This window comes from Microtus oregoni, unplaced genomic scaffold (assembly GCF_018167655.1).
Source record: "Microtus oregoni isolate MIOR12 unplaced genomic scaffold, Mior012 000026F_ref0000081, whole genome shotgun sequence".
Lineage (NCBI taxonomy): Eukaryota > Metazoa > Chordata > Mammalia > Rodentia > Cricetidae > Microtus > Microtus oregoni.
In genome coordinates this window covers 30,353,451-30,372,226 of record NW_024543085.1, presented here as the reverse complement: position 1 = coordinate 30,372,226, position 18,776 = coordinate 30,353,451, and the positions used below count along the sequence as shown (strand labels likewise).

Sequence of the window (18,776 nt, the reverse complement as noted above, 5' to 3'; positions counted from 1 at the left end):
CTATCTGGAAGGTCCAGTCCTATTTTACTTGGACCGACGCAGCGGTGTCAGCCACTCAGGTGACACTCCAGGGCTCCCAGAAAACTGCGGTGCGGCGGAGACGATCCGGAACCCGGGGAGAGTGGGGCGGGGCGCGCCATTGGTAGGCTGGCTGTGGCGTGACGTAGGAGGCGCCCGAGCTAGACCCCGCCCCGTCCCACCAGGCCCCGCCTCTCCGCCCTGAGCTGCTGGGGTCCCTAGCGGCGCGCGCGCGCGCGCGCAGCGATGGCGGAGGCGGTGGAACGCACGGACGAACTGGTCCGGGAGTACTTGCTCTTCCGTGGTTTCACGCATACACTGCGGCAGCTGGATGCGGAGATCAAGGCGGACAAAGAGAAGGGGTTCAGGGTGAGCGACCGGCAGGGGCGGCAGAGGCGGGTAGATAGGGGAACGGGCCTCCTGCTCCGGCGCTACCCTCCGGTGCTAGGGCGGCGCTGTCACTGCCTGGTGGGGGACTGCAGACAGCTCGAGTCTGGCCCTCCCTTGACATAGGAGGGACTGAGGCAGGGAGAAGGTTGTGACTTGCCTGAAGTTGCTTAGTGAGTCAGGAGCATCGGGTCCCTGATTCCTGGTCCAGGGCTCCACCACTCCACTCCATTCCAAACCCTCTCTGCAGGTGCTGGCCAATGGTTGGCCGGCGTAGCTACAAAGCTTTAAGAGCCAAGGTGCGGTACAAGGCTGAGTTCTGGCTGAAGAAATATTCAAGTATTGGCTGTCTATAGTAGCGGGAGCAAAGGGGGCTGCGGCCTGGAACGCTGGCTGGGCTCAGGTCTGGGGAATTATTAGGGACTCATTGGCAGTTTCTGTTCTGCAGTTCAGGAAGATCTCCCTGCACGTTTTTTAAAACACAAACTTCCATGATACTATTTTCCATTGAGAGGTGCTTGGAACTTCTTTGCTTATGACTTGTATGTTTGTATGTACCGAGTTAAATTGGTCCTGGGCAGATGGATTGGGGGAGGTAGTGAGCCAGTAGCTGAAGGAAGTTAGGATATTGGTTCCTGCCATGTGAAGTTAGTGCTCACTTGGTGGCAAAGCAAAGCGTCTCCCTGCTCCAGACAGCAGTGTCCTGATCTACTTCTGAAACAACGGAGTTGGATGGACATTGGTATCCAAACCAGGTTTCAGATTGTCTACTCTGGCGTGACTGTCTTTGGCTGAAGGGAGCAGCCACGGAGGGGCCTCCGGTAATCGCGGTATTCCTGAAATTGTGGAGCTGAGAGGGAGGACCGTGGAGCTGGGGGGGAGGATCGTGGAGCTGGGGGGAGGACTGTGGAGCTGGGGGGAGGACTGTGGAGCTGGGAGGGAGGACCGTGGAGCTGAGAGGGAGGACCGTGGAGCTGGGGGGAGGATCGTGGAGCTGGGGGGGAGGACCGTGGAGCTGGGGGGGAGGACCGTGGAGCTGGGGAGGAGGACCGTGGAGCTGGGGGGGAGGACCGTGGAGCTGGGGGGGAGGACCGTGGAGCTGGGGGGGAGGACCGTGGAGCTGGGGGGGAGGACCGTGGAGCTGGGAGGGAGGACCGTGGAGCTGGCAGGGAGGACCGTGGAGCTGACTGTCTGGTGTTCTTTCACTCTTGTTTATTTTTACAATGCGAGGCAACCGCGACCGAAGTTGAAGGGACATTGCCAAGTTGGTCAAGGAGACCCAACACCTGGTGCCAAAACTCTTGCATATTGGACTGTCTCTGAGCTTGCTCGAGGGTCAAATCCTATAGCTAGCATCAGAAAATAATTTGAAAGCTGTTATATTAATACATCTTGAAAATTTTATAGAGTCCCAACTGATGATATATATATATATTTATATATATATATATATATATTTATATATATATATATTTACATCTGGGAGCCCCAGGAAGAATACGGAATTTGTGTTGTGTGTAGTGAGGTGGGGATTTCCTCTGTCTCTGGCCACCTCCAATGCTGCTGTCTCCCACCAGGTGGACAAGATTGTGGACCAGTTGCAGCAGCTGATGCAGGTGTATGACCTGGCTGCCCTTCGGGAGTATTGGAGCTACCTGGAGCGCAGGCTCTTCAGCCGCTTGGAGGACATCTATCGGCCCACCATCCACAAACTGAAAACCAGCCTGTTTCGCTTTTATCTGGTCTACACAATCCAGGTTTTTCTTGTTTTTGACTGTTTTCCTGTCCCCCATGTCTTAGTATCTGTAGATCATCTGATTTGTTTTCCCCAGTTCTAGGTCCCATTGATTTTAAGCTTGTAAACTTATGTAGCATTTTAAAGAATATAAACTTTGAGTAATAAAAAAAACCCTGCATATATAGCTGGATAGTGGTGGCACATGCCTTTAGTCTCAGCATTGGGTGGATCTCTGAGTTCAAGGCCAACCTGGTCTATAGAGTGAATTCTAGGACAACCCGAGTTGCACAGAGAAAGCCTGTCTCACAAAACAAAACAAAATGTAACTGATTTGGGGGACTCATTTAGATTCTTTGAGTTTCAACCAGAGATTAGTTCCCAGGATGGCATTTGCCATTAGAACCTCAGTTTATTTTTGTCTTTGAAACTGGGTCTCTTGTATCCCAGGGTGGCCTCGAACTTGATGTGTAATTGAGGATGACCTTTAACTTTTGATCTTTCTGCCTCTGTATTTCAAGAGCTAGGTGTACAGGTGTGCCACCATGCCTGGTTTTATTCAGTGCCAGGATCGAACCCAGGACTCTGCATTTGAGACAAAGGCTCTCCCAGCTGAGTGAGCGATAACCCGAGCTCCAGAACTTCAGTAGGAACCAGCTTTGGGTTGAGAAAAGGGTGATGCTTTCCTTCTTATTGTGGAGTTTATGGATACAGTTTTGTCGCTGGCTTGACAGGAGGTATTCAGAGGCTGTCTGCTCAGCAACTGTGAAGAGCCTGACCTGTGGACTTGTCTCTTCCCCCTCCCTCCCTTGCAACCTTCTTTGTGTCTTGGCAGACAAACAGAAATGACAAGGCCCAGGAATTCTTTGCAAAGCAGGCCACAGAACTCCAGAACCAGGCTGAATGGAAGGACTGGTTCGCTCTGCCCTTCTTGCCGTCCCCAGACACCAACCCCATCTTCGCTACCTACTTTTCTCGACAGTGGGCCGACACATTCATCGTCTCTCTGCACAACTTCCTGAGCGTCCTCTTCCAGTGCATGCATATCCTTCCTGCTGCCTGAGGCTGTGTCCGTAGTCTGAGGTACCCAGACACTGTGAGGAGAGGCCGCTGCTCATGACGTAGCCATTTCTTTCACAAAGTACCCAAAGATCACTGACGTGTGTCATGTGAGGGGCTGGATGAATTGTGGTTATTTTTGTCAGGAGGCCAGGGAGTCATAATTCTTAGTTCTGCAGCTTCTGAACTGTGTTGTTGGCCACAGCTGATATGCGTCGGCAGGGACGTTGGCAGCTTCTGGGTGCTGGTACCTGGCTCGATCCAGTCAGCTCCAGGGTTCGGAGCAGCCTGGCTTGAGCGTACCCTCTCTCTGTATATAGCTCATGTTTCTTACCTTTGCTGGGGTTTAGTGGCAGGTGAAAACACTTCTTGGGCTGGAGCTTTCTGCCTGAGTTTGTATTTGGTTTTACTTTCTGCGACAGTGACCTCAGTGGGCCTCAACTTGCCAGAGTATAGAGTAGCTTTAAGAATATGTGTTCGGGTGTTTGAGAGAGAGCGCGCGGGAGAGAAAACTTCACTGTAACTCATTGCCTACTGTTGTTGAAGGCCCAAGATCTGATGCCAGCACAAGTCTCATTCATGTTTCCTACGCTGAGCATCTACGAGAGAAGCAAGCCTCATTTGAAATGGAACAGCCTGGTGAGGCCCTGATAAGTCTGAACGTGGTAGAGGTCCACCCACTGCGGCTGTGTTGACCTCTGGGAAGGACATTTTCAGATGGACGGTCCTGCTGTCTCTTCCCCCGTCCTGTTGTGGATAAGTGTGAATCAGATTTTTTACCAGAGCTGCCTTTCTCTTCTCCTTCCTGTTCCCCCTTCTGAGGACTTTCCAGAGAACCTCCCGGGCAGCTGGAACCTGTCGCTCATTATCTTTTCAGTGCAGAACAGGTCACGACTCTGCAAAGTAGGTCACGCACATTGGAACTGCAGTTTGCTCTCCTAAGACAGGCCCTACCTGCTCTGTGATTCTAGCAGAACTCTGGGCAGCAGCCAGGAAAGACCACTACCCTAAGCTGGAGTGTGGGTGTTCATGGGGCGTGTGTGGGTATGCAATCTGCAGAATGGTTTTTCCATCTAAACTTTTGCCAGGGAGAGATACAGCCTGGAGACATTAACTGGGTCGTTGGCACTGACCTTACTAAAGCTTAGACTGTGTAGTCCATTAGCCCTTCACTGTTGGTGCTGGGGGAAAATGTCTGAGTTTGCATTTATGACTTATACAAGGGCTGGCCAGGCAGTTTGTCATGTGTCTCTGAGTCCAAAGGAGTCAGGTGGTCTGAATTAGCAGACCCACGGACTGGAAGAGGCTCCTTCCCACAATGCCCATTCTGTGGCTCATATTCGGATGTTTCGCTGGGAAGGACTTTGAAATCTTTCTGGGCAGACTTGTTCTTTAACTTTGTGCACCGGTCCCTGTGATCCTGAACTTTGATGCAGAGTGCCAGAGGAGCAACCAGGTTCAAGAAGAGAATGAAGTTCTCCGTCAGAAGGTTTGTTCTGAGCCAGGTTGGAAGCTGGGAAGCACTTCTGCTTTCGGGTAGCAGTGGAGAGCTGGTTAAATAGAGAAAAGGTGAACTGTTCTCAGATGAACAGTGAGTCACCAACTTGGGGCTCTGGGGCAATGCCAGCCCTGATAACCAGAAGTGCCATTAATGTCTGAAGTCAGATGGACTGCATGAGCAATATGGCAGCAAGAACAAACTTGTAAAAAAAAAAAAAGACAGTGTGCATTTTGCAACACCGCACACCTTGGTTCTTTTCATCTCTTTTTCTTTGAAATTGTGTGTGTGTGGAATGTGCCTGTGGGTGTAGGTGCCCATGCAGGCCAGAAGAGGATGTCAGCTCCCTTAGAGTTGGAGTTACAAACCTGTGACCCACCTGATGTGGCTACTCAGGTCCTCAGCAAGGTCAGCACACACTCTTAACTGCTGAGCCTTCTCTCCAGCCCCCATCTCTCAATTATCTTCCCAGTCTTTTTCCTTAGGTAGCCATACATATACTGTTTATAACCCCGATAGAATTGTTCTGATTCAGCTACGTACTTGACAAAATACTAGCTCCAAGACGCCTGTGTTTGCCTTTACATTTTGCCTAAGGAGTCTCCCCATCTTGAAATGAATTCCTGTGTCTGTGATATTTTTGGGAAAAGGAAGCTTATAAGCTATTTGGGGATTTGAGACTATTGGATTGTTGTCTCCAGACAAGGGCTAAAGATGCTCTAATAACATAATGCATTAAAAATGTTTTTCTCTGCAAGTTTCAAAGGCCCATTTTGCAGATTCTAAACATCAAAGCAGGATCCTCCCCCCCCCCCAGTGTATTCAGGAAGAAACAAGTCAAGCAATAAAGAGGAAGTAAATCAAATGATAAAAAAGAAAAAAAAAACCCAGTGGTTTTGGATGTCTAAGGATGATGACTTTCTCAACCCTTAGAAGTCCATTATCAGCCGTGACTCTCTCATTTTCCCACTGTTGTTTGGTGAACAGGAGTGCTCCTTACAGCTGGGGTTGGATGTGGCCTGGCGTGTCTAGGGAAGGTCACATGAGGTCACTGGCTAACTGCGCTTCGCCCCTCCTTAGCTTTTTGCACTGCAAGCTGAAATCCATCGGTTGAAGAAGGAAGAGCAACAGCAGGAGGAGGAAGAGGCCTTGGTCCAGCACAAGCTGCCCCCTTACGTCTCCAGTATGGACCGCCTCGGGGACTCCGAGCTGTGAGTGTGCTCGAGGGTGTAGTGTCGGTGGGGGAGGCTGCTGTCTCTGCCCTTCCGTCTCTGCTCTTTCTGTGGTCTCAGCTTCACACTGACTTCCTCCCTGGTGGCCCCCTGTGTCTGCTGAGGGAGAGTTGCCAGAGAGGTCTGTGGCACACCTGGTTCCGAGTTGTATACACGAGGACCCTACTCTGTAAGGCTCTCCCGGCTTGGAGAACTGCACAGCCGGGTCAGGGTCCATGATGGCGGAGTCCAGCAAAGCTGCTCCTAGGATGGAAGGGCTGGTCACCAGAGGTGGGGATGTTCCTCAGAAGCTGCCGAGGGTGTGAAGAAGTAGGCAGTATGGGATAGGAGTTTGAGTGACCTTTAAAAAACAGCCATTTAAAACAGAAGTCCGAGATAGGAGAGAGATAGTAGGCTCTGTAGCTGGAAGGCAAGTGTCAATCAGAGATGGACTGAGAAGGTTTTTGTTAGATGCATGGAGAAAGTAAAAGGAGACATCCAGCGTTGGTTTTAATGGTATATTTTATGTAGCCTCATATTCTCAAACTATGCCAATGCATATTAAATGTACTTTTTTGTGCTAAGTTGTATCCCATTGTGTCTCGCCCTGGCTCATCCCCATTGGGATGAACACAGTCAGGTGCTCAGTACATGTGTGGCCAGCAGTCCTCAGAAGGCATTCTGACCTTTCCTGGGTCTCCCTAGGGGCCGCAGACTTCCCTTTCAGGCCAGACGAACTTCTGGTTCTTTGTTCAGGAAACGGTAGCAAAGATCGTGCCAAAGCCCAGACCTCAGACCTTAGCTAAGATCTCAGTCACTAACCTCAGCCAGGAGTTGTGTGTTCCTGGGTCTTCCTTGTTCCCCTCCAGTCCCTCACACTGTGGTGTGTTTCCTTGGCCAGAGCCATGGTGTGCAGCCAGAGGACTGCCTCCCTCTCCCAGTCGCCTCGAGTGGGCTTCCTGTCCTCATTGCTGCCCCAGAGTAAGAAGAGCCCTTCAAGGTTGTCACCTGCCCAAGGCCCCCCTCAGGCTCAGAGTTCAGCCAAGAAAGACTCCCTCAGCAGTCAGGTAAGTGTGGGCCTTGCCTTTGTAGTGCTTGTCAGGGTACTTCTGCCGACTCATTCCCAGCATGGGTCCTTTTCTTCAGGGCCAAATTTTCGGATGTGCTATGGGATCCCAAATTTATTTCTCCTTCCTTCCCTGTATCATCTCCCACCCAACCCTTTAGACCAGTGATATCTTTGCAGGACGAGAACACTGATAAAACCAGAGAGGAGGAATTGGGGGAAAACCAGCAAATCCCAATGAAGCCCTTTTCTCATCTCCCCCTGGCTGGCAGTGCAGGGCATAATGTTGAGATGGAAGAGGGAGGACAGAGTGTGCGCAGACATGCTGCTGACGGTGGATCTTATTGAGTCTCAGGCTCCCAGTCTCAGCTTCCCAGCCCCAAGTAGCTGTGCCCTCCGGTTCCCTTGCACCTCTGTGACAACTCTCCATGTGCCATTCTCCATGAGTGAAGTGACAGATGGTAGCAGAGAGTAGGTTTGGAAGGGTCCCTTCCCTTTGCTCCGGTTTCCCGTCAACTCATAAGGGGTTTTGAGTGTTTGGGAAGCTCAAGTGTGAAATGCAACAGTTGGAAATTTTGAATTTTGAGTGATATAAATAAGTGCTAGCCAAACAGTACATTTTAAGTTTATGTCTTTCACTTAAACGTTGGCATTTGCTGATTCTGTAAAGGACTTCTACCATCCTTCACTTTACTGCTTTATGGAAAGAGGCCTTTGATGCCTGCTTATGTCCAGAGCAGCCAAGAGTCCCACTGAGGGGTTTCCTAGTGGAGTCTGTCAGACAGAGTTCAGAGTTCACTGCCTTTGGGAATACCCGGTGGCAATGTGGCTCAGTAGAGCACCCATGTAGCATACTTGGGAAAAGTCTCGAGGGTTATTTTAGACCTTGATTTTTCTTCTTAAGTGTTTTTACTAGTTACTGAGAAGGCAGATTGTCCCAGTCTATACCTTCTTTCTCTACCTCCTTGGCTTGTTTTGTGGCTGCTTGTGTCCAGCAAGCTAGGATCCTGCACCAGATGGCTACGGGACTGTATATGGGTTAATATTGTTGAGCTGGAGACACTGAGCAGGACCCTGGGGGACACAGCTTCAATCCTGGACTCAGGCAACTTTCTTTACTTCTGGCTCATTGTTTCCTATTCAGATAATCTAAACTCTCCCCAGTGTGCTTGGGATAGTTAGTAGTGTTGACTCCTTTGGGGAAGAACAGAGCCGCCCTTGGTCTCAGAAGTACCCAGCAGAGGCTAACCAGTAAATTTTGGAAGGAGCTGGACTCCTGAAGGTCCTAGGAATCATCTTTGAGATCTCAAGGGCTGCCAATGCTGTGTGACAGTCACCTCAGCATCCCTGAAGTTTGGAGATGGTCTACCTCTGCCATTGCTTTTCTGAAAGTTCAGATCTTACAAGTAGAGCTTCTGTTCTTTCAGAATGCAGCTACACAAAACAAGCTCTACTGTTTGCTTTCTGGGTCTCTCCCAGCAAGCAGTGTTTTAGAAGCCTGATAGATGGTGGGTGGAGTGTTGAGTCTCTTGAAATCCAGCTTCACTCGGATTGAAAGCAAACACAAAGACTGCTTTGGATAAGCCTGTGGCCATGGTTTTGATAAGCTCAGGAATTATGGGTCATGTAGTAAGTTTGAATGGCATGATGTGTAGGTGGAGACTGCTCATTTGTTTCCTGGCTGCCCAGACCCGAAATAATCACACAGAATCTGTATTATTACCATGCTGCTTGGCCTATTAGTTCACACTTCTAATTGGTTAGCTCTTATATCTTAAATTAACCCATTTCTATTGCAGAGGTAGTCTGTGTATTGCTGTGTGGTTGTGGCCTACTGTTAAGGTTCCCAGCATCAGTCTCTTGCAGCAACTATATGGCTTCTCTTTTTGACTCTCCATCTTTCCTGCTCTATCTGTTTGGAATTCCCACCTTGCCCTATTGACCAAAGCAGATTCATTATTAACCAATGGTACTTATAGCATACAGAGGGAAATCCCACATCACCTCCTTTTTCTGTCTAAATAAAAAGGAAGGTTTTTAACTCTAACATAGCAAGATTACACATAACAAAACAGTTACCAAGCAATAATTATAGTTATAATATTTTACTACCTTATCTTTTATCATAACTAAGGAAAACTATAACTATTTTTCAACTCCATCAAAGACTCCAGAAAGATAGTATATTACCTAAGTAAACAGGAAATGCAACTTTCAAAACTCTAGAATTAACAGAGACCATCTTGCTGCCTGGATAGTCACCCAAAGTTCTTCTGTAACATTGGGGTACCCATCTTCAGCCTACAGGCCCAGAGTATCTGGCAGACTTTTCTATGATGCAGGAAATTTCTTCTCTCTTATGCCTTGTATTGGCAAAGTTCATCAGTTGCTTTCTTTTGTGTCCTGCAAAACGTCTGACAGTTCTTTCATGAAGCAGGAACCCCAAAGGACTGTCTCACCTTTAGGCAAGTTCAGCAGTCATTTTTCTGTGGGTCCTGCATGTCCAGTTCATATAGCATAGCATCAAGCAGTCCAGGCAAGAGAAATTTCTTGCCCAAATAGCTAGCAAACTCTTTATAAGGAGCCTCTTTGATGCCCATCATCCTCTTGAAGTAGATTGGTGCTGCCAGGACAGATGAGTCTCATTGTCATGAAAAGTCTAAGTTCTTAAACATTTTAAATGCCATATTCTGTTAATCTTTGAAAGGTTTGAAGAATAACTATTCATCTGAAATAGATCTTTGTACATATAGAAAACCTAAATAACATAACTACAAATTTGACTGTCATAAATGACTATCTATTGACCTGTATTTCTCAATTATAATTACATTTTTAAATGAGCTGCACAAACACAATACCTTAATCAAGAGTAGAAATATATATATATATAACAAAATTGACCTTAAATTTGTTTCAATAAACCAAAATCCATACCAATGCAAAGTATTCATTTCTATAGTATATCACCCTTTATATGTAAACAAACATCTATTAACAATATTTGGAAATTTGGGTGTAGTTCTCTCTAAATTGCTTCCTGCTTCTTGTTGGGTGAAGTAATTTTGGGGTTTGCGGAGACCTTTCAGGGTGTCTTGTTCCATCAAACCACATTAGTCTGGAAGGAATCCACAGGTTCTCATCCTCTGTGGAAACAAAAGTAGAACCTCCTTCCAAAGCAAAATATCCTTAGACCCAAATTTTGAAGTCGAGATACCTTTAAAGTATATATGTTGGTTTAGCTTAGAAGTCCCCAGAATCAAATATCTCTCTGTTGTCAAAAAAATTCATAGAAAACACAATAATATACATAATCCAGACTCTCTTTGTATATTCCATGTTTATGTGGCTTATTTTTCTTTATTCTTTTAATCTATGACTGTCTGTACTCTCTTTAAAAACTTTACTTTTTTTTTTTTTTAAAGAAAAACCATTTACTTCTTTTTATAACTATTTGTCTCTCCCAGGCCTACATACATTTATCCAACACGGGCCCATTTAGAGGTTGATTTCTGTCTGAATCTATCTTTATTGCACATCTGTAATTATTTTCTGACCAGGAGCACTTTCTTTCTTTTTTTTTTTAAATGCTAAGCAGGCATAGCTAGGACCAACTCTGCAGTTCTGACTGCTTGCTCTTCCCAGTCCAACATGGCAGAAGCGTGTTTGCTGTTTCTGAGAGCCATGCACATTGCCCCAGCTCCAGGGTCGCAACGGGTCTATGTCGGCATTAAGCAATTTGTAACATGCTGCTCACAGACCCCATTTAAGTGCTTGGCCTCCTGAAGGAGCCAGAGCTGTACGTGCAACTAGCATGAACCAGGAAGCCGCCATTTCTTAAAGAAGCAGCACATTTTTTTTTTCCTGCTAATACTGAATCAGAAAGACCTCTCTTAAAGGAGTTGCGGTGCTCCTGCTTCCTGCCAGCCAACAGTGTCCATCCAGGGGAAAATGCTGCTACCAAGAAGTTGTGCTCAACTCTGTTTTTTTTGTGTCTAGAATCCCTTTCCAAGCTCTCTCAGGTTTCATGTGGATGTAGTCAGCCCCACGTTGGCACGCCAGTCTATAGGCGGAAACTGCTTGTTTGTTTCTTGGCCGCCCAGACACAGAAACTGTATTTTTGCAACACCGCTTGGCTTGTTAGCTCATGATTCTTATTGGCTAGCTCTTATATCTTAAATTAACCCATTTCTATTAATCTGTGTGTTGCCACGTGGTTGTGACCTACCAGTAAGGTTTCATCTGGTGTGCGGTGTCTGTCTCCTGCAGCGGCTATATGCCTTCTCTCTTTGACTCTGCCTTCTTTCCTCCTCTCTCTGCTTGGAATTCCCACCTTGCCCTATTCTGCACTGCAATAGGCCCAAAGCCACTTCTTTATTAACTAGTGGTATTCACCTCGTACAGAGGGGAATCCCACATCAGTGGTGTATTTTCTTTTGTGCAGATTACAGACAAAGGTGAGGGTGAAAATGTACAATGTTTAGGGAAGCATCTGTTAGCTTGCCTCTAAAGTGCAACTGAACCAAAGTTTGATCACTGTGTTGTATATTCACAGTGCGTTTTCCAGATCCTTAAATGGAGAGAGACTATGGCTGTCTACACGCTGAAAAAAAAATTTGACCAAGTCATTTTCTTTTTATTATTATTATTTTTAATTTTTTTGTATGTATATGTCTCTTTGCAGTACATGTGTACATGAGTGAGTGTGTGTGTTGAGGACAGAGATTGGCATCAAGTGTCTATTCTTTGTCGCTCTTATTTTTTGAGCAGTGTCTCTTACTGAGCCTGGAGTTCACCGGGGGTGTTAGGGAGCCCACCTCAGGTCCTCATGCTCGAAAGGCAGGCACTTTACCTTTTGAGCCATCTCCCCAGTGTCCTCCTTGGTTGTTTTCGGTTGACAGCAGGTAGGTTATTTAGGCTCAGCATTTGTTTTAATTCTAAAAATAGCTAGTAGATTTGAGGTTCAAGTTAACAACATGATTTTAGAGCTGGGGTAGACTTCTCCCTCTCCTACTGGGCATCAAAATGGAGTTTCCTGTGCTTGGTTCTCACTGCCGTCTAAGCTGGACATTCTCTTGCCAGTAACTCTTAGTACAAGCTCTTTAACTCGCCTTCGATGACCTTAGCTTGTCTCCCAGGCTACATAGATTGGGGCTTCTTGTGTAGAGCATCCCGTCTCTTTCTGAATGAGCTTCTCTGTCCACCCACTCTCTGTTTACTCCGGTTGCCATGACTTGACATCCCTTACACACGGGGAGGGGATGACTTTCTGGTGTCTCCGTCCTTTTGTCATAACTGATGTTCAGATAGTGCTGTAGATGTCTCTTTCACTGCTGTCAAATGCAGTAGGTGGTAGGAGCACTTCCTGTGGCGTGACAGTATGTTCCTGTGGACTCTGTAGAACCTGACATGGGACTCCACACTTGCTTGGCCAGTGCATGTTAGGTTTAGTCTTCTATCACTATGGCCATTTCAGAATTCTTTTTTCTCCTTTGCTGTTCAAGGACAAACACACAGAAAACATAAATGGTATTTTATTGTTAAATGAGTAACATATGAAATTATTAGACTTTCCTAGTTTAAATATTATTCACATATAGTATTGTAAATTTTATTCACTGCATTTTGCCTGCTCATGATAGGTCATTGAAATTATGGTCACCGTTACTGAGATGGTCATAGAATTATTATTCTTATTGCTATTATTATTATTAGTGAGATGGAGTCCCACACTGTAGCTCAGGCTGGCCCCAAACTCGGCAATCCTCCTGCCTCAGCCTTCTAAGTGCTGTGATCACAGGGCAGAGCCATTGCTTCTGCCTTTGTATCATTGTGAACACACACTCTCCAGGCTTTCAGCAGAAATCTGGAGGCAAAATTGGGAGTTTGTGTGTGTGTGGGGGGGGGGGTTAGCTATAAAACCACAGTTCCCCAAGTCTTTTGTAACTGCAAGAGTCAACAACTGTCAACAATAACAGGCAGGCGGGTCTTCTGCTCTGCCTATGCTTATGCTTCCCCTGAGCAATAAATCTAGGCCTTTCCCACCCACTTAGTGAGCCACAGGCACTGGTAGGAATTACCTGATATGGAGATAGCCCTTATTTAGCTCTCCTGAAACAAACACCTACAACCTCTTCAAAACCCCTCTTGCCTGCTGGGCACCAGTGGTAAGGATGCTAGCCTGGGCCTGTGTCCATGGAGCTGGGCAAGAAGGGAAAGGATTCCTGTCTTCTGGATGACTTGGCCTTCAGTCAGACCTGTTTACACCAAGGCTGACCAGCTCTCTAGGAAGAACTGTCTGATTTTGGAATCCTTCTGTATCTACTGAGGCACTGACCAGACATGGTGTATCTGTCTCCAGAAGGAGCAGAAGGAGCAAATCACAAAAGGCAGGCAACAGACGCCTCTCCTGACCTGTTGGGAGCCAGGGAGATGATGACTGTATAGAATTTAGAACATTTGAGTGTTATAGGAATCCACTTGTTTTTTTAAGATCTATTTTTATTTTATGTGTGTTTGCCTACAAGTATGTATGTGCAATGCATGCATGTATACCTGGTGCCTGCAGAGGCCAGAAGACAGTGTTGGATACCCTGGGACTGGAATTGTAAATGGTTGGGAGGCCCTTTTTGGGTGCTAGGAACTGAACCGGGGTTCTCTGCAAGAGCAGCAGGTGCTCTTAACCACTGAGCAATCTCACCAGCCCATCCACTACTTAGGTTTGTTCTTAAAAACGTCCAGTGACTAGTTATGTCACAGAAAGCATTTTTTTTTTTTTTGATTTTTCGAGACAGGGTTTCTCCGTAGCTTTTGGTTCCTGTCCTGGAACTAGCTCTTGTAGACCAGGCTGGCCTCGAACTCACAGAGATCTGCCTGCCTCTGCCTCCCGAGTGCTGGGATTAAAGGCGTGCGCCACCACCGCCCGGCTCAGAAAGCATTTTTTAAGGTTGCACACTGTTATAGCTAGACACCCATTTACCTGCTCACTAAAGTGCTTCCTGGGCAGCTGCCTCCCACAGACACCTGCCTGCCATATTGGTACCTCGTTCCTACCACAGCAGCGGCTGAGAACACTTAGGCCTGTGTTCTCTTGGTATCAACGACTCTTTTGTTGAAAGGCCTCTCTTCTTATATTACCGTATACCCATTGTTAATACCCTTTTGGAAAACAGAAGTTTCGGGGCCCCTGTGTGGTAATGTATTGGATGAACCCCCCTGCCTTCCTGACTTGTGAGGGAGGATCCCCTTTTATTTCTTGCTGGGTTTTCTTTTCTTTTTAAAGATAAAATTATTTTTGTTTTTGTTGTTATTGTTGTATGTGTGCACCTGTGCACAGGGACACACACCATGGCACCTGTGAGGAGGTCAGAGGTCAATCTTCAGTGGTGTCCTTCCACCATGGGTTCTGGTGATTTAACTCAGTCATTGGGTTTACGTGACAAGTGTTTTTACCCTCAAGCCACCTTCTCTCGGGGTCTTCCTGCTGGGTGCTCTGCATTGACTGGGGAGGTTTTGGAGGGGACTTCTGACCCCGCCAGAGACTTAGCAGCCTCTGTACCATCTGTAAGCGGCCATCTGAATGGAGCACCCTCAACACCACACATTGAAAGAGGACAGGACACTGCTTCCCGGGTATGGGGGACATGAGCAGGGAGGAGAGTTACAGTGCTGGCTCCCTCTGAGGCACTGTCCACTTCTTGTCCAGAGGCTGGCTCCCCTGTGATCCGTGGCTACTGTGACAGGCAGCCATGTAGAGACTGATGTGGCTGCTTGTTGCAGCCCTTTTGGTAACTGCTCCTGTGGTTTCAGATCAGTATCTGAAGACACACGTGACCACAGCAGACCTTGTCCTCAGCTGTGCCCCTCCACTTGAGTGAGCCCCTTCCTCACACTCTCTCTCACGGGCATGTACCTTCCCAGGACCCGTCCACAGCTACTGGTACATTTCTGGCCCTCAGAATCAACATGGGCCATGCCCGAGCCGTATAGCTGCCATTCTTGCTCCCTAGGGTTTATAGCAGACCAGCATGTGTCTTTTTGTCTGGAGGGGAACAGTCTGCAGTCAATAGATTCTTCATGTGCAAAGACAGGAGAGAATAAACCATGGAAGAGAAGTGCTTCTGCCTTATCTGTTACCTGTCGACTATCCAATCTTAACCCATAATAGACCCTTCCTTCCTTTGCTGTTCTGCTCCACACCAAGTCCCTAGCCGTGTCTTTAGCTTATGGTTGTCAGGGCTTCTGCACAGCCTGAGATTTAGTTTACCTAGTACTTTCTGTGCTGTGTGTGTTCAGGTGCCTGTGTGTGCAGGTGTACCTGTGCACACATAGAGTTCTGAGGACAACTGTGGGTGTCATCCACCTTTCTTGGAGACAGGGTATCTCAACTGTCTTGGAACTCACTAAATAGGATAGTGGCTGGCCAGCAGGCCCTAGGGATCTCCTGTCCCTGCTGCCCCAGCACTGGGGTTATAAGCACACACTTTCACGCCAGGCTTTATTGTATTTTATTTTAGGTCCTGATGCCTGTGTGGCTGAGCCATCTCTGCAGCCCTTGTTCTCACACGTGCCGTAGGTTTACATTACTCTTTATGGCTTGAATGAACCCCTCATTCCTGGAACTGTTTGCTTTCGTCTCAGACATCCAGTGGCCAGCCTTTCTTGCCTCAGATCTGCTGTCCCACACAGGGGCACTCTTCCCTTCTGGGTATTCTGAGATGCGTTCCCAAAGCCATAGCCTGTGTCGCACTGTGCTACAGTCTCTTTTTCTTCACACACCCTAGTGGAGGCACTTTTCCCTAAGACTTTCTGTCACGTGAGCATAGCCAGTCAGCTTCTAAGTCCACGAAGAGCCCAGTGTGATGGGTCTTTCTCCACTTCCTTTACTTTCTATTAAATGAGATTGTCAACAGTAGTGCCTCAGGCAGAAGTTCCGCTTATATAGGTCATTTAACTGTAGTCTAGAATGTGGAATACAAACTATCCAGGGTGGGGTTTTGTTTGTTTGGTTTTATTTTTTTTCCAGCACCAGGGGCCAAATCCAGGGCTGTGTGCATGATGGCAAGCATTCTACCACTAAATCCCCAGACATTTAAAACCATTACATAAAATTATCTTTTTGTCGTGCGCATAAAAAGTATATAAGCGTAAATGCATTTCATGTTTAGATGTGGGTCACATCCAAGATATTTCATAACACGTATGCAAATATTCTAAAGCCTGAGAAAATGAAACCCAAAACATGGTTAGGGTTAGGGTTAGGGTTAGGAAGACCCACCCTGTCATAGGATGAGGGTTAGGGTTAGGGTTAGGAAGACCCACCCTGTCATAGGATGAGCGGCTGCTGTCAGAACTGTCCTTGCGGACACAGCCTCATCTAGCTGTCAGCTCAGACACTCATTGAGTTGTCAGTAGCCAGGGCCTCGGCAGACTGCCGGCTGCCGTCACGTGAGGCAGTATGAGGGAGGCTTCATGGTGGAATTCAAGAAACTCTCTAGGGGCTGAATCTCCCGGTGGGCAGGGGCATCATCTAGTGAGTGCAGTTCTTCCAGGACCTTCTGGCACTCTAGTGTCCAGTCCACCCGGAGAATCTCAGCTGGCACTTTAGCAATGGTCTGAAGGTATTTACTGTATCTCAGCTGGCACTTTAGGAGTTTGTCTGAAGGTATTTACTGTATCTCAGCTGGCACTTTAGGAGTTTGTCTGAAGGTATTTACTGTATCTCAGCTGGCACTTTAGGAGTTTGTCTGAAGGTATTTACTGTCATTGTATGGTGGCTTCACTTTCACCTGTGTTTTAGCTTTTTATCCCCACCCACTTCCTACCTCACTGGACAGTTGAAGGATAAAATAATGACCTCTTTCTTCCCTACTGTCTCCGTTTGGGTTTTCTCATTTTGTATTTCCATTAGGCTCTCCATAGCCTCCCCAGCAGCATCTGCTCCCTAACCCTGGAGTTGTTGCCAGCATGGTGTGTCTAAAGTGGAATCTCAGTGTAGATTAAAAAAAAAATTAAAAATGTGTTTGTGTGTGTGTGTGTGTGTGAGAGAGAGAGAGACAGACAGACAGACAGACAGACATGTGCATACATGTACTGCAGCACAGGTGTGGAGGTCAGGGGACAACTTTTGGGAGTTGCTCTTTGCCCTCTGGGTCAGTAAACAGGAGAATGGTTGGTATGTGTCATGAGGTTGGTGCTCCCCAGCACTCCCAGCTCACTGATATCTTCACTTCCTGCTGCTATGCCAAGGGAAGCCATGTCTTGGGGTGGGTGGGGATGACTAGATTCATCTAGTAATTCATTCATTGCTGTGGGCTTAGACCTTATCACTCTTGGTATGAAAAGAAAAAGCCAGAAAAATGTCATTGCCTTTCCATCCTAATTTATCTTACACAGAGATCCTTGAGTTTCCAGATAAGTTCTGTTAAAAATGTCTGGTAGTTTAGCCATTTTTAAAGCAAATGATTTAGTGGTCTGGCCTTCTTGTTTGTTTTATTCTGCTGTTTTTGATATTGAACACGAGGCTGCTTGCCTGCTAGGCAAGCGCTCTGCCACTGAGCCCACCCCACCCCATTTTATTGCTTGTTCACAGTAGTGAGCTTAGTCCTGTAGTTGGCCCCACTCTAGAAGAGGTTGGCTGGTGTGTGTGTGTGTGTGTGTGTGTGTGTACTTAATGTTGTTACATATAACTGCTGGTATTACCCAGTGTGGGACCTGGCCTGCTAGTAAGTACTGAACTCCTTCACTGTAACAAAAGTTGATGATTCCTGTTGAATCGGAAGGATTCTCTCTTCCTCTGTCCAGGTGAGAGTGCAGGCTGAGGCCAGCAGGTGACCTGGCCAGGAGGAGCTCAATCTGGAGGCTTGCCTGGCCGGTTTGAACCTCCTGCCCAGGCAGCCTGGGACGGTCTTTCCCGAGACCTGGGGGGAAGAGAAACTGCTCCCTGGCCTTTGCATCCTTCCTGGTCCAGAGTCACTGCCTGGAAGAGACTTTTCACAGCCTGCTTCTTGTTCTCTAGGCTACCAAGGGAAAGGACCCAGTGCCCGGGGCCAAGGATGGGAAGAGCCTTCTGAGTGGGCCGGTGCCTGGAGAGGCCAGCTGGACACATCAGCGCCAACGGCGTCTGCAGGACCATGGCAAGGAGAGGAGGGAGCTGCTCTCCACCTCCTCCTCCCAGGTATAGGGTGCCCAGGCTGCTGAGGCACCTTTTGGGTTTCCTCTGAGTTCTGCCTGGCCATTGTCCTCCGATTCCTTGGCCCCCTTATCAGGGGAAGATGCTGGCTGGCATAGGTGCACTGCCAAGGCCCTTCAACAGATCCGGCTTCACACCCAAGTTCTCCCCTCTGTCAGCCTAAGGTGCCCTAAGGTGCTTCGCTTCTGACTCAGTCCAGGGTCCACAGCTGTAAGTGGGGTGGTGACATCATCATTAAGTCAGGGATAAGCCATGAGTCACTCAGCACAGAGGCTTCCTTACCCACAGTCAACTCTCGTTAAGCTCTGCTCCCTACCTGTGCTGGTGGGTTTATGTCAACTTGACACAAGCTATGGTCATCTGAGAAGAGGGAATCTGATTGAGAAAATGCCTCCATAATATTGAGCTGGAGGCAAGCCTGAAGGACATTTTTTTAAATTAGTGATTGACATGGGAGTGCTTGACCCATTATGAGCCGGGCCATCCCACAGCTCCCTTCCATGGCCTCTGCATCAGCTCCTGCCTCCAGGTTCCTGCCCAGCTTCCTTCAGTGATGAACAGTGAGATGTGAGAGCCACGTAAACCCTTTCCTCCTGCCTTACTGTGCTCGT

The 18,776-nt window shown here is 47.6% G+C and overlaps 1 protein-coding gene across 1 annotated transcript in view; it reads left to right on the top strand.

Moving 5' to 3' along the window:
* The first annotated feature begins 230 nt into the window (after window positions 1-230).
* Window positions 231-18,776, top strand: part of Wdr91 (WD repeat domain 91) — a 36,062-nt gene continuing 17,516 nt past the window's right edge. The window contains exons 1-7 of the mRNA XM_041675339.1: window positions 231-387; window positions 1,983-2,162; window positions 2,976-3,183; window positions 4,606-4,688; window positions 5,778-5,908; window positions 6,810-6,975; window positions 17,992-18,150. Coding sequence (XP_041531273.1) covers window positions 265-387; window positions 1,983-2,162; window positions 2,976-3,183; window positions 4,606-4,688; window positions 5,778-5,908; window positions 6,810-6,975; window positions 17,992-18,150 — 1,050 coding nt within the window. The 5' untranslated portion in view covers window positions 231-264. The remainder of the gene's footprint in view (window positions 388-1,982; window positions 2,163-2,975; window positions 3,184-4,605; window positions 4,689-5,777; window positions 5,909-6,809; window positions 6,976-17,991; window positions 18,151-18,776) is intronic.